Source organism: Calliopsis andreniformis, chromosome 5 (genome assembly GCF_051401765.1).
Source record: "Calliopsis andreniformis isolate RMS-2024a chromosome 5, iyCalAndr_principal, whole genome shotgun sequence".
Taxonomy (NCBI): Eukaryota; Metazoa; Arthropoda; class Insecta; order Hymenoptera; family Andrenidae; genus Calliopsis; species Calliopsis andreniformis.
The window spans coordinates 12,583,278-12,598,299 of NC_135066.1; the positions used below are offsets into that span (position 1 = coordinate 12,583,278).

A 15,022-nucleotide genomic window follows, 5' to 3' on the forward strand; every position below is an offset into this window, starting at 1 on the left:
ATTACGAGTTAGCGGCCGGCGAGGAAGGAGCTAAAAAGTGTAACAACGTGGAACTGCAGGTTTTCAGAAGTGCCATAGAAGTGGCGGTGAGTTTACTGCGAGAGGAATTTATGAAAGTTCCTCGCGGATGGGGGACCCTGGCGAAAGGAAATGTATTAACTTTGTCTCACGAGCAAGGGCAGAGGTTGTATGCGCTCTTAATTAACCGGGATATTGCTCGAAGCAGTTTAACCGGTAGAGAGACATTGCACATTGCCAGAGGCACTGTTCAATTTAGAGCTTAACCAAAATTCACTGGGAGATTTGATACACTAGGGTCCATTTCTCTATTAACTGGCTAATCTTTTGTTAAGATATATTTTTTTGTTTTCACTGGGAGATTTGATACACTAAGGTCCATTTCTCTATTAACTGGCTAATCTTTTGTTAAGATATATTTTTTTGTTTTCACTGGGAGATTTGATACACTAAGGTCCACTTCTCTATTAACTGGCTAATCTTTTGTTAAGATATATTTATTTGTTTTCACTGGGAGATTTGATACACTAGGGTCCATTTCTCTATTAACTGGCTAATCTTTTGTTAAGATATATTTTTTTGTTTTCACTGGGAGATTTGATACACTAGGGTCCATTTCTCTATTAACTGGTCAATCTTTCGTAAAAATATATCCTTTTTTCCTGGTGTTTTAAGTCTATCAACTGCTTGGTTATTAGCGACTAAAGTAATTTAGACTCTTTTGGATATTAGTTTGGCTTTTTTTAAAAGCTTAGTGAGATTTTTCTAACCTTGTGAAATCGTTCGAACACTTGTTAGCAGTATTGTACCTATTCTTGACCTAATGCAAGGCAGAACAAATTATTTGCTAATTAAAATCAATCACGGATCTCCTTCCTACGACCAGTGACCCATTTATCTACCCGCCTACCATAATATTCTGCATACCTTTTTTATGAAATTCCTTGCACCTTGATTAAAAAAGTTTTTATATAATCTCTGGTATACACTCATTTTTGTAGAGATAATACTGCGAATTTTTGAATAAGTCCAAAATTTGTTACAGTCATTTTCAATTCGATTACATTTTCATAGACCATTGCTTCAGGAATAAAGTTTCTTGTTTACAGAAAAACTTTCCATAAATCTACATCTTTCAAATTAAAGAGTTACCCTACCCTAAATTTTAACTTTAAAGAAATATGGAACATGTTAAATATTTCAGTATTTCGAATTTTCCTTATACCTGCAACATCAGCAACCACAGTCGAATCAGTATTCATAATTCCAATTAGCATAATGTATGCAAGAAACAGTTTTGTTAATTTATCTTACAATTCCGAAAGCTGTTGTATTATTTACGAGACAACTCAATAAGGGAGTAGAAAATTATGTCGTACGAAGAAAATCTAGAAAACTCCAGTCCTAAAAATATTATACACATAGTAGTTCCTATACAAATTTTATGTGCTGTTTTTCCAAATATATTGCATTAAAAACAAAAGCAAAAGTAATATTTAATAATTCATTAAAATTTCTTCCGTTAATTTTGATTCGAACGATCTAATATCTGAAAATTATGAAGCTGAGAATTTCAAAAACCTTGTGAAAACTCATTATTTATGTCCATAAATTTGAAAAATTATTGAAATTAATAAATATTGAAAATTTATCGCCCTACAACTTTCAAAAAAATTCCAATATTTTATTCTATATATACTTGAATCCAGTTATTTTTCTAGACCTGTAAGGTAGTATACCCCTTTGACTCATTAAAGTCAAAAATTTCAACATTTCATTCACAATTTTTTTTAATAAATTTACATTATCGAATTTTATATTTTATGATACTATTATGAAAAGGGATTGCAAAGGTTAACTTAATCTTTTTTCATTCAGTTCTACAACATTCTAAAAACTGAACAAATTGCAGCATTTATAACATCAGAGTGCACCAGTTTTCTGTGAGTCATAGACTTCTTTTAGTGGATCTTCTTCATTTAATAGGCGTCTCTTAATATCTATAAAATACGTTTTTGTCTCGACAAAAAAATCCATAAAAACAAATTTACACTACCTGTTACATAACAAAGTTATATAGACATATAACATTTACGCAACTTTGTATCTTAATGTGTTAAGAACGAGCCCTACCAAAGCCACAGAAAAAACATCCAGAAGAACACAAAGAATGGAACAATCCCATATCCTGCAAGAAAGGAGAGAAAAGAAATGAAGAGCCAACTATTCGAAGGCCACCCCAAAGACACTTTCCTCAGCTTTCCCTTCGACCATTACTGTCATATGGATCGCGACTTTCGGCCACGCCTATGGTTGGATTACTATTATACATGTCCCTTGTATATCACCGAGAAGGGACCTTAGGGTGAACTGTTGGTGACATAAGCTTCTCACTCATATCTCTTCTCATAGTTTCGGAAGATTCGCGGCCGTTGTTGCCCCATAACGTTGATTGCCAATCATGACAAGCATGGACGCTTGCCATGGTACGCGCAAGCTTGCGCAGTGCGAGACGCTCTAACGAGAAAAGACGCCTTAGGCGCTCACAATCAGACCGCTGACTATTGGATCCCCGTTTGCCGAGAGAAATCTGAAATACAGAGTAATTCTCCACGCTCTATGACTTGGTATCGAGCCCTCCATACCATTGTGCTGGCTGCGCTTACGAGAGTTTGCCCGCGATTTTGAAAAAAGGAACTAAAGGGACTTCTACCTTCCTTAGAATAATAATGATGATCCTATAGAAAATAATGCTAAACCTGGGAGCCAGACTAATCCAAGTCCATTTTTTTTTAAATTAAGTTTTTTAAAGGATCTTGTTGCTTTTTCTTCGTGTTGTTAGATTAATAGGAAATTAAGTTGCGTTATAGGGGAGTGAAAGAAATTTAATAGTATACTTGAATTACTGCAAATATTATGTTAAGAAATGGGCAATCGCATTTGTGTTTCGATTCTTCTGTAAAATAAGAAAACAGAACTTGGGTCACGTTGGCTATCAGGTACAGAATAATAATAAGTACTGTGGATTTCTGTTTTAGCATAATACGCAAGATGGTTTGTTAATGTCGGGAATTCTTTGGACATTTTAAGTTTTCACTTTAGAAATTCTTGATATCACAAGTTTTAAGAATAATTTGCTTTTATGTCGATTCAGATTTTGTAAATTTTCTTTGTAGCACTGAGAATTATGGTTTAATAATGACAGGCTTATGACGAAAATATATTTCGAAGGCAAAAAGGAGCAGTCTGTATAACTCTAGGATAGCTTCTCTTATCAAATTTGGAGAAAAATAAAATTGAACAACTTTAAATATGAAAAGGGAATTTAAAAAGAAATTCTTGAATCATATACAATATGAAAGACTTAAACGAGGGATTAACTCTAAAAAGAATGGAAAAACAATGAATTAAAAATTTCATAAACCGAAAGTTCTTTCGCAATTCCCTGTTTATGATTATCCTGTGCTTTTAATAGATGCAACGCAATGAGCAGGCTGAGGTCTAGCGTGTCATATCGGGAAGTTTGAAAGGAACGACCTATAAATTCAAGCTTTCACAGACTCTTTTTCTTTCTTCTCATTAAAACTCTAAAACCCATGAAGATCAGCTTGGTATAATTAAAGCATGCTTACTAAGAATGTTCATTTAAGGTAAAGAGTTAAAGTGCATTTCATCAAAAGTTCGCGAATGTCTTGCACCATGTTTTCTGCGTATCCACCTTTTCAGACGCAAATTATGGCGGGACTAAAAAGACGACACGCAGATAAACTGCACTCCTATTATAAATTAGTGGTCATCATATTCCCTTTAAATCTACGTTTCTCGAGAACAAAGCCACCCACGAGAAAAATGGTATTTTGTGTTTTTGGATTTACAAAATTCAATGAACGTACCATTCGTATAATTCTGGGATTAATTCTGTTCAATTGAAATTTAAGTCACTTCCTGATACGAGTAAATGAATTATTCGTTTTTGGCTTTTTATTCTTCGCTTAATATGTAAGGGGCGAATCTTTCGTGTATCGAATGTATCTAAAGTCAGAAACGATTCAGACACGTCATGATGAAATTTGCATATAACTCGTTGGGCAGGCTGAACGCAATTACGTAATTATCACGATTCCAGCACTATAATGAGCGTTCATGCCACAGTGGCTACGAATAAAAATCGAACACTGTACTCACGTTGGCGTGAGTTGTAATCGTCAGACAAAGGCACATTGAAACCGTATCGACGTCAAATTTTTTACAGATGCTCGATGGTAATTCTATAACAAATAAAAAAAATCTATGCAACGTAATTAATAATTACTCATACAATAATATCACTAAGAAACAACTATTATTTCACAAACTTTACGCTAATCATAGTACTCAGAAAAAACATGTACGTGTAGAGAAAATAATTGAAGTAGAAAATCAAGAAATTTCTAATTTACAAACTAACTGAAGCTGAAAAAACCTATAATTAGTCTACTAAATTACATAGTTCTCTAAATCGAATAAATTGACTTATTAAAGGGACTGAATATAGGCTAGTCGATGCACGAAACATCAAAGGGGAATATTGCTCACATTTTATTAGGAATTAAAGTCTTACCATTTTGCGCTGCTAAGATGTTGGCCAATTGTTGGAACTATTTACGACAAGAGATAGCTAATTCGAAGCAATAATTCCGAGGCTTTAATCGCCAACGCTTGAATGCGGTTTAACAGGATGTATAAGCGTCTCTTACCCTTGTTTGCGCCTCGAACGGATTAAGACTAAAGACGGAGAGCTCCTGTCGACAAGGTTGGTCGGTGAAAGACATTTAACAGACAGGACATCCTTCTAACCGACTTCACCCTCGTCTTTCGTTATCTGTTATACGAAATAATGCCAGCCAATTTTCTCTCTAATCCCCTGTTCTCGACACTCTTTTTACCGAATTAATTATTAAATTTCCTTAGAAGATATGGTACGAATATTACATAAAAAACATACACACAGCTAGGAAACTTAATTAAGATCACGTTATGGAAGTATTATTTCGCATTTTTAGTAAAGTAGGTTTAGTTATTATTTTTGGTCGTATTTCGCAACTGCAAGTAGTAGCTATTTGTGATAAACTGATTGTACCTATTTGTGTTTCGAACACTTTCTCTTGAATTACAATATCATATTTATTGCAATTATGGAAACTTGGATACCGTGATGTAGGTTTAACAAGTTCCATCGATAATCTTAATATTTACTTGTAACGAGCGTTGCAAATAGAAACGTTACCGAATTATATTATATTGTAAAATATGATCGGCCTGTGGTGTTTCTCACATGAAAAGCCAACATTGTCACAAACACTTTTTAAAAAAAGACAATATTTGGATACTTGAAGGCTCGAAATTTTCGTACAAAGTAGCTTTCATTTAACGAGCACCTTTACTGTATCCTTAACAATTTCATGTGCCCCAAATTAGAGGATTCTACAAACACACTTAATCGTTTAAGTAATTCCACTTGTTTTATGCGTCGTGAATCTGCTTTGAAATCCCAGGTTCAAATCTGTACTTCGAAGTGCATAACGCACTTGAATCTATACCAACAGCAAAAATTATACGCGCCAGCTTGAACTATCTCCACTCACAGTAGGTACCTAATTCCTATGAACAAATAATCAAGTAGAGGTGTTACAGGGAGATCTCTATAAAGGTCAAGCGTGGTCGTATAAAGGGTGAAGTTGCATGAGAAAGGGAACGGTGAAGAGCAAACATAGAGAATACATTTGCCTGCTAGTAATTCCATTCGTAGTCGGAGTGTCTTGGTGATAACGTCGTACCAGGCTGCTACGCCTGTTTGTTTACTGAGATCGTCGGCTTGAAGTTGCTGCCGCAAGCTATTCCACGGGAAGAGCTACCTTTTAGTACTTGCACTTAAGATCTTCAGCCATTTCTTCGGATGCTAGTGACGGATGCCCAGCGGAGAGTCGGGAATGGACTAATCGCGCTCACGGAAGCTACAGTTTCTCTCTAAACCTTCATAGTCAAATTTTTGCGAATTTTTATAAATAGCGACAATCAAACAGGAGCTGAAATAGTAGCACAGTAGCTGATACTATTTAAAACAGCATTCACAGTAGTAATGGAGAAAACTAAACGGTCAAAAGAGTATTTGTACTATTTCAAACGTAGCTTACGGTGGATTTTAAACTGAATCTCGATTCTTCTATTTTTAACGATCAGGCCAGGTGAACCACTGATTTACGAAATTAATCAGAAATAGAATTTCTATCAAATGGATAAATATACTTTGCAGTTCCAAATATAACGCAAAATAGAAGAAAGAGCGCTTTAATTATGAAAAATTTAACAATTCTCTTATGTTTCTCTTATAATTTAAAATTAGGTATATCATAGCATGGAACGTGTTAAAGAAAATAGTAGACACACTTCTATGACAATATTTTACACATCAAGGAAAGGTGCAATGATATTTTATAAAGAGACGTGAAAAGGAATAATGCATTAAAATACATGCAAATTAATTTCGTGTGAACTGTAGCGATAAGAATGAAACGAACGTTTCCTGCAACAGTTAGACACAAACGTGTTATTCGGAATGTCTACTGCTTGAAGCCATATCCTTTAGCAGAGAGAAGCATTAGAGAATCACTATTCGGAGGTTGCACCTACATGTTCTATAAACAATGGAGACAAGTGTGCGATCAAACTACTGTGCGAGAGTAAACCAACTCAAAATGATTAACTCCCTACGACTGAGGACCTTTGGTGTTAAACCATTAGCTTGGCAAATAAAAAGAAAGAAAAACTCGTTGCACTACGAACAAAAATCCTTGATACATATAAAGAAGTCAGAGAACAGCAAAATTCTGTCACTTTTGAATTACCCTGTATTTTGCCCAGTACTTCTTATATTTATAGCAAGCACTCGTGGCAAATCGAATTTCTGGAATTCAGGAATTCAGCAGCGGTATTTGTAAACGCAAGCTCTCTGCAAGAGAAATTATGGTAGAAGCAAACTCAAATAACTGGATTTCTACCAAAGCTACGGTAAAACGATCACTCGTAATTGAAAAAGACTGTTTCATTGTAGCTAACTTTGTTAAAAATCTTCCAACGAAAACCGCACAGGCACCACAAAAATTCAGCGGCTACATTTCTTTGTTGAATACTAAAAAATGTATTATACATTTCTTCTTCAATTTTACAAACTGTGTGTTGATGTGAATTAAAGACGACATTAATAACGAACGAAATTTTTCGTTACTGTTCTTTTATAAATTCTATAAAACTTCGTTTTAAAAATCAAATTAAAATTCTATTACCAAGATCAATGTATTCGTTGAAACGTCTAACAAAAGCAACTCTTATCACAGTGAATTGTTCCTGATGGCAACAGAGGGCAAAGAATACGAAGGTCATTTCTGGAATACATACACGTTTCTGGAATACGTGGTGGATGTGATGTAAGAAAATGGTAGAGGTGAACACTCCCATAGGAGCTGGAGCCAGGCTAAGCACAGTCATAAGGCTTCTCGACACTGTCTGGCCCACGGATTATCGGCTTAACCGGCTACCTGAGTTGGCTGAGTTGTTTCTACACATAGGAAGGGGTTGACCAAATGAAAATAGCCAGCACAGTGATTCGTGGCTTTCCTTTTGTACACTAACGCCAGTCTGATTTATTTCTTGCACAGAAAAATTTGTATCATTATGTTAGGTGAAATAATAGTCTGAACACGGTGATTCACGATATTGTCTAAAAGTGTTTCACTTTGTGTAATCTGAAGAAGAATTAAGCGTAATAACAGTGCTGGTAATTATGAAAGTGGTCCAAGTCAGAGCTTTAAAAAATTTAATTTATTACTTATTTTGGAACGTAAATTTATACAAGGGCTAACAAATTATAAATTCAACTTTTTTCGATTTTTCATTCATTGTTAGACCACTCTCATAATTACCAGCATAACTGTAAGTAAGATAAATAATGACGAAAATGCACCACAGTAGTTATTAAAATTAATTAATATTTTAGTCGGGTATGCAGAAATTTGAGTCACTGTAACATTAAAGGAGAGGATGGTAGCTAAATATCCTAACTCAAGAAACAAAACATTTCGTTATTCCTGAATTTTTTTGTACTTATGTTAAACAGTCATATCGTGTGATTATCCTGTTTGCAGCATGTATCGTGAATATCTTGCCACTTATCAGCTTTTTCAGGTATAAGCTATGCAATACATTTATGTGGTCTTTTTCTACCAAACACTGTGCAGATATTTTTCTAGTTTAAGAAATCAGTTTTCGTGTACTATTGTCAAGGTCTGTTTCTGCATCGCAGTAACAAGATCGTAAGCGACAGAACAGCAAGCAAAACGACACGCGACACACATGCTGCCACCCTTCAGACCCCATAATACACAAGCGGTGAAATATAAGGTATACCTAGGGGAAACTAAACCAATATTGTGAAACTGTTGTCTTATATCGATAACTATTAGGGCCAGAATATTTCCCGATACTACGAATGTAAAAAAGAAGCTGTACAAACGAAAGTTACACAGTAGAAAAGTGATCTTTGTGGTTTACTTTATCGTAAACAGAGTTATTTTATGTTCACTTCATTTAAATAAATATATATTCATATTCATTGTATGTACTTGAATATGTAGTATATATCCTTTTTTTACAATGACTCTTGAATACATTGACATCTAATGCAACATGGTTAAAATAATACGTCAATGATAAGATTAGGTAATTTAATTTAGATGTACATGTATATCGAGAAATCAATAGAAGTAGATGAAAGAACATAAATATTCATGTTCTTCTGAATGAAGCAGTGTAGGTTAAATATAAATATAAATTAAGTATAAATTAAATCTAGGTACGAATTTCCATAAATATACTGTGTAAAAATAACCTGAGAACACTCAGACCCTTTCTAAATGTATAACTTGTTCGTTATTTTGTAAATATACCCTTGAATTTGCAATTACATCATCTGAATGCTTAAAGAAAAATGTCTAAGATCATCCCAATTACCTTAACATCTAGATACAGTTATAAACGAAACGTATCTCTCAACGAATTCCTTTATTCCACCCCCCTCTTGGTTTATCGCAAGGACCTATCGCAACCACTTGTTGTTTGATTTTTTCCCATGGCTGAACTTCTCTTTACATCTCGTTGCGCGCTGTATCCTTCCATAGCCCTACAGGGATCTATCGTGAATAATAAAGTATTTTCCGATAAAAACGCCTTTCTACATATATACAGGGCGTTCCACTTATTGTGTATGCACATACAAATTATTAGATAAAAAGTGATCAGCATCAAATTCTTAAACTTGTAGTCACCTCATATGAATTACAAAAATAGAACGTCTAGATGTATTTAAAGACTTATCGATATGTTTTTAATATTTTTTTTTTTTTTTCATTTTAGATTTCTCGGTATTCCTTCCATTTTTCCTAATACAATAACAGAACATGAACGTTTCTTGTTGTTACTGAACTTATAAGCTATACTACATATATTTTTTACTTTATCTGCCTCGTATCTAACTTCTATTTACACTTTCTTAATTTTAATACAAAAGAAAATGGAATATCTTTAAAATTCAAAATTGCAGATTCAATAAACCTTCGTCAGCTACTGTAAGTCGAGAAAAAAAGATACAATCGAGAAGCTCATCACACAAACGACCCTTGTCACCTTTTGTCTTCTAAGAAAGCAAAGTAATAATATAATATTTTTTATTCATTTAAAATACTAATCATTTTACAAATATTTCGTCTGTGATGGTATCTGTAAGTTCCACTATCTTGTCAGTCTTACTTCTGACCACTAGAATGTGTTCTTGCAACAAAAATCATAAACTTTGATAAGGGTCCTTTCTATCATGAACCCCTCAATCTCATTGTTCGAGATTCTATTGTCGTGCTTTCAAACATTAGCTGAATATGTATGCACCGAAATACAATTAGGCCCTTGAGGGGTACACGAGGTAAGGGAAACCTTCTACCTTGCAGTAGGTACGGTCAATGGTCAGACTGTGAATATTCTGCTTACCCTGTTACCTCTCAAGTCTGCAGCTATTTCAATACGCGCAAACTACAGTGTTTCCTCGATATAAACACACTAATGACTAGAGTTTATAGTGTGAGACACTTTTTCGAAGACAACTAATGCTCATGATATCCCACTTTGGTCTTATCAAAAATTGTGAGTAAAAGTGCAGGCAAATAGAGTTAATCCTCTTTAACTAATTTCATGTTCTGGCGAATGTAACAACGAAGTTATTAACGAGGAAAGACTTAACCTGAAATTCAAAGTCAATCTTCACGACAATCCTTCAATCAAGAAATTAAAGAAATTTTCATTTTCTTTTCGACTTATCTTTGCTCTTAAAATCATCTTTTTGCCTGGTTATACCTGTCTTAAATCATCCTGTATATCTGGAAGATATTTTTCAAGGTCGTACTAAAGCTTGCAGAAACACCTTTACAGGACCACCCATACCCATACACGGATAACATGTCGGCGAAAGCGTTGAATAAATCCACAGAAGCGTTGAAAATACAATCGACGCGAAACAAGAATAGCGAGAGGTGCAAGGAATAAAAATCATAATGTTCGAGCGAACAAACGTCGTAAAATCTAATAGAGTGAATATAAAAGTGCGGCCACGGTCAGAATTCGTTGGACTATGTAAAATCTGGCAGAAGAGGTTCATAAAGTCCAATTTTAACATGGTCATACAGCTGGCACAGTTATATAGAACGTTTCCGCTTTCTGGCAGACCATTTCCCTCTTGCGTTCTTCTCACTTCTTTGTTTCCTCCACAAATATTCTCTCCGATTCTCCGACATTTGACTCGAAGGGAGACCAGGAAACGGTTCACTGGAAATAGCGTTTTCTAGAGCGTGAAATCGCGCGTTAACCCTCGCCCGACGGTGCTTGGGTTCTCTTTGAATCCAGGCTCATGAGAGGCTGGTTTCGCTGCTCCGCGCATGATACTTAGACCAACGTTTATATTAGAGAGATAAGGAGACAAGTGTGTCTCGAAGGAACGCATTTTCCAGCAGTAATTCAGCGTCACGCTGGAAAAGACAGACGCGCACGCTCCAGTCGGGACACGAGAGGGAAAGCTGAAGAAAAAAAAAACGTGTAAAACCGCAAGATCCGACCAAAGGGTCCTACATGCTGTTTACGTGTAGAAAGCTGCTGAAGACATGTGCTGTTGGCGAAACAGATCGTGTTCTTTTAAATAGGAGCTTTTAGGCTACGTACGGTGATGCCCTCCACTCGAAGCCTGGGAAATCATTTGAAGTTTGTACCTGGCGATGAAGCTTTTGAATCACTTTGAATATTTTTGAAAATTTCGACTACTTGGAATATTACTTTATATTGGACAACTTTTCGATTGGTTTCAAGTCTATCAGTTAAAAGGTTTGCACTTGTTTGAAATGCTGTTTACATGGGTGATTTCGAACGATTTAGAATTGATCAACTCGATAGTCCAATTAGAAGTGATTCAATGTAAATGCGACTTCATGGTGAAATAGACACTGGCAGCTTTAAGTGATACAGCCATTAACTACTGAATTAGGACCACATGCAAAAACTACCTTTTTTTAATTTTTACTGAACTACAACATTATATCAGAAATGACAAATTATCCCATGACTGACTGAATTATTACTAATCATTTATATGATATTTACATAATTAATTTATTACTATCTACCTTTGAATTCTTTAACTCTTGCTAAAGATAATTGAGGCTAAGAGTGCAAAGATGGATTAAGTCACATTTTTTCCGAAAATGATTTAGTGGCATTAATTTCTTACAAATAAACTCTACTTTTAGATCTAATATATATTATATTATATTATATATGTAATATATTTTAGACTCTCTGTTTTCCCGATTTTTACCCTACAAATATGTCGTCCCTTCAGTCGCTTCAATCAGTGAGTAATAATATGTATTTGAAATAAGAAATAAAACTATCGACATAAACCACTTTCCTTAACAGTGTTAAAATTGGTTAATATCATACAATGATGTACTTTTATATTATTTGAAATATTTCTTTGATTTTGCAAATGTGTTACGCGTATTTTAATCATATATTCTCGAGAAGGAGAATATTTCGTCAACTTCAAAGTTTACAGCGGTTTTAACTTTGTGATCAGCAGCTATAGAAACTAAAACGTTGATTTGCAGACCCAAGCGATTGTTTTCATCATACCGGTGACTGTTTCAGTTCGTCTAGACCAATGGTGCAGAATTGAAATACCTTAGGTCGATCTCTGTATTGAGGATCCCAAGGAACTATTCACTCGCTCTACGCGTCTGGACTAGCAATCTTAAAAATCTTGGAAGTCTTAAAGATATTGAAGGCCTTGAATGCCCTGAAAATCTTGAACGTACAGAAGATTGCGAAGGTCTTAGAAATTTGTGCAGTCTCGAAAATCTTAAAAGTCTTAGATACTTAAAGATCTCGAGGGTTTCGAAGCTCTTTGAGCCTTAATCCTACATCAAATATTAATAATATGTTTAAGAACGTAGACAATATAACACAGGCTACCTATTCCAAAACTGATTCGTGCACCTTACATTTTCGAAATATTAAACATTTGAATGTTTAAATGTTTGAAAATCTGAAAATTTGATAATCTGATAATTTAAGAATTTCAAAATTTGCGAATTTAGAAACTTGAAACAACTTGAGAGCTTGAGAATTTAAATCAATAATTATCCATAATTTTTACTAAAATGTAAGCCAGGGAAATTGTTAATAAAGTGGAACACAGAAAGTGGATTAATCGTGAAACCGAAGAAAACTAATTCTAGTTTCAAAGACGTTCAACGTCTTGTCACCTGCAAGTACGATTGAGAAAATACGACCGGCTCAGACGTCCATGACGCGACGCGGAATTTGAAGCACACCGCTGATGGCTCGAGCTGCTATGCCAAGGAGAGAAATTTGCCAAAAGTGTGCTCGCCGTGAAATAGACCTGTTACAGCACGGGCAACGATCGATCGGTATTCAACAGAGGCGACTCGCTATCAGTACCAGAAAACTTTTGAACGATTTCATTACGTATTAATGAAAAATGTAATAGCATTAGGAATATTGTATCATTTTTATAATTATTGTATCACCATACAATAATTATAATTTCTATGCAAGAAAAATGAAAATCTGATATATACAATTTAAGTGAGAAAACTAATTGAAATTGTTAATGTAACGTTACGATTTCATTATATATTAATGAACAATGTAATAGCATTAGGAATATTGTATCATTTTTATAATTATTGTATCACCATACAATAATTATAATTTCTATGCAAGAAAAATGAAAATCTGATATATACAATTTAAGTGAGAAAACTAATTGAAATTGTTAATGTAACGTTACGATTTCATTATATATTAATGAACAATGTAATAGCATTAGGAATATTGTATCATTTTTATAATTATTGTATCACCATACAATAATTATAATTTCTATGCAAGAAAAATGAAAATCTGATATATACAATTTAAGTGAGAAAACTAATTGAAACTGTCAATATAACGTTACAGAAGAAGTATTATTAAAATTAATTTATTATTTATTTAGCATCTCACATACTATTTTATTGAAGTAATAAAAAACCTACAGTTATATTTTTCAATGGAGGATTAATATACTTACAATTAGTAATTTAAATAGAAATAATACGAGTAATTGTGAGTTGCAACACTTTCGTAGAAATTTCATAAAAATCCTCAGAACGCTAATTTAACATTGACAACAGAAAAAATTGAAAATGTAGGTTCTAGTTTTTTTTAATGCTAATAGAATGTATCCTACACCAACCAAGCGAAACTTCGAGGAATGATAGACTACATTATCACTGCACCAAGGATAATGAGAGTTCTGAAAGTTTGGGCAGCCTCCATTTATAAACCCTTTGTTTATTGTTAGTAAAAGCATTTGCCAGCGGTACGTGTTAACTTAAAGCTTTCAGCGAGATTTACGGCTTACTTTTATGCAAATGCAAGATGGGGTGGCTATAATCATAAACAACAATTAAAAAGGTGAATATCATTTTGCTTTCTTTCTCAAACATTACTGCATCAAACTATATTCGCCCTTTTTTCAACATTTTACCAATAGAATACTTTATATTATAAATATCATGCACACATGATCGAGCACGTGTCGGAAACGACACGACAACTTCATTTTTTGAAAAGCTATACAACCTATCTTATGAATAATAATAATATATTTTTAAGGACTTGAATATAAATCGCTCACTAGTGATTGATGTACCATAAATTTAGATGAAGGGCCACCTTGAACAGTGATGGATTAGATTTAAGATTGACAAGCCACTTTCCTCTAAATTAAGGACACGTTAAACTTAGAAAGGCTACATTTGATTATTGATTACCTATCAATAGCTTATCAGTAACGCTATCTTCGACGATTAGTGCAAATGCATAAGTCAATGTTCTGCCTCGTTCATTGAAAAATTATCCACTCGTTGTATCGAGATGTTAACACAGAAATTAATTATAAACTATTAGTAATATTCTTTTATCATCGTGTATTAGGCTATATATAACGACTACCCAATCAATGTTTCGTGTTGCAGGACCAACCCTATCAGCAAGGGCGGTTATTCAGGGTACAGCGGAATTGCCGTGCGACATCCGTCCCCCGCGACAAAATGACTCCGCAATTTTGGTTGTTTGGTACAAAAGCGATATCACGCCTATATACAGGTGAGTAATTGCCTGCTTTTCAGTCATTTACTGGGGAAAAGTGGTAGTATATAGAAAACAACATTGACCAGTTTGAAGGTTCACGATGAAATTTTAGTTTCTGACTCAGTTGCTGCAATACAGTTACACGTATCTCAAAGAATATCAGAGCTTTCAATTTAATCGTGTGAAAGTGTTAATAGTTATTTTCTGTTATTTAATA

At 34.2% G+C, this 15,022-nt stretch overlaps 1 protein-coding gene across 1 annotated transcript in view; it reads left to right on the top strand.

The window, feature by feature from the left end:
- LOC143178915 (neural cell adhesion molecule 2) overlaps positions 1–15,022 on the top strand; it is a 318,833-nt gene that overhangs the window by 273,752 nt on the left and 30,059 nt on the right. Inside the window, exon 4 of the mRNA XM_076377850.1 lies at positions 14,691–14,820. Within this exon, the coding sequence (XP_076233965.1) occupies positions 14,691–14,820 (130 nt within the window). The remainder of the gene's footprint in view (positions 1–14,690; positions 14,821–15,022) is intronic.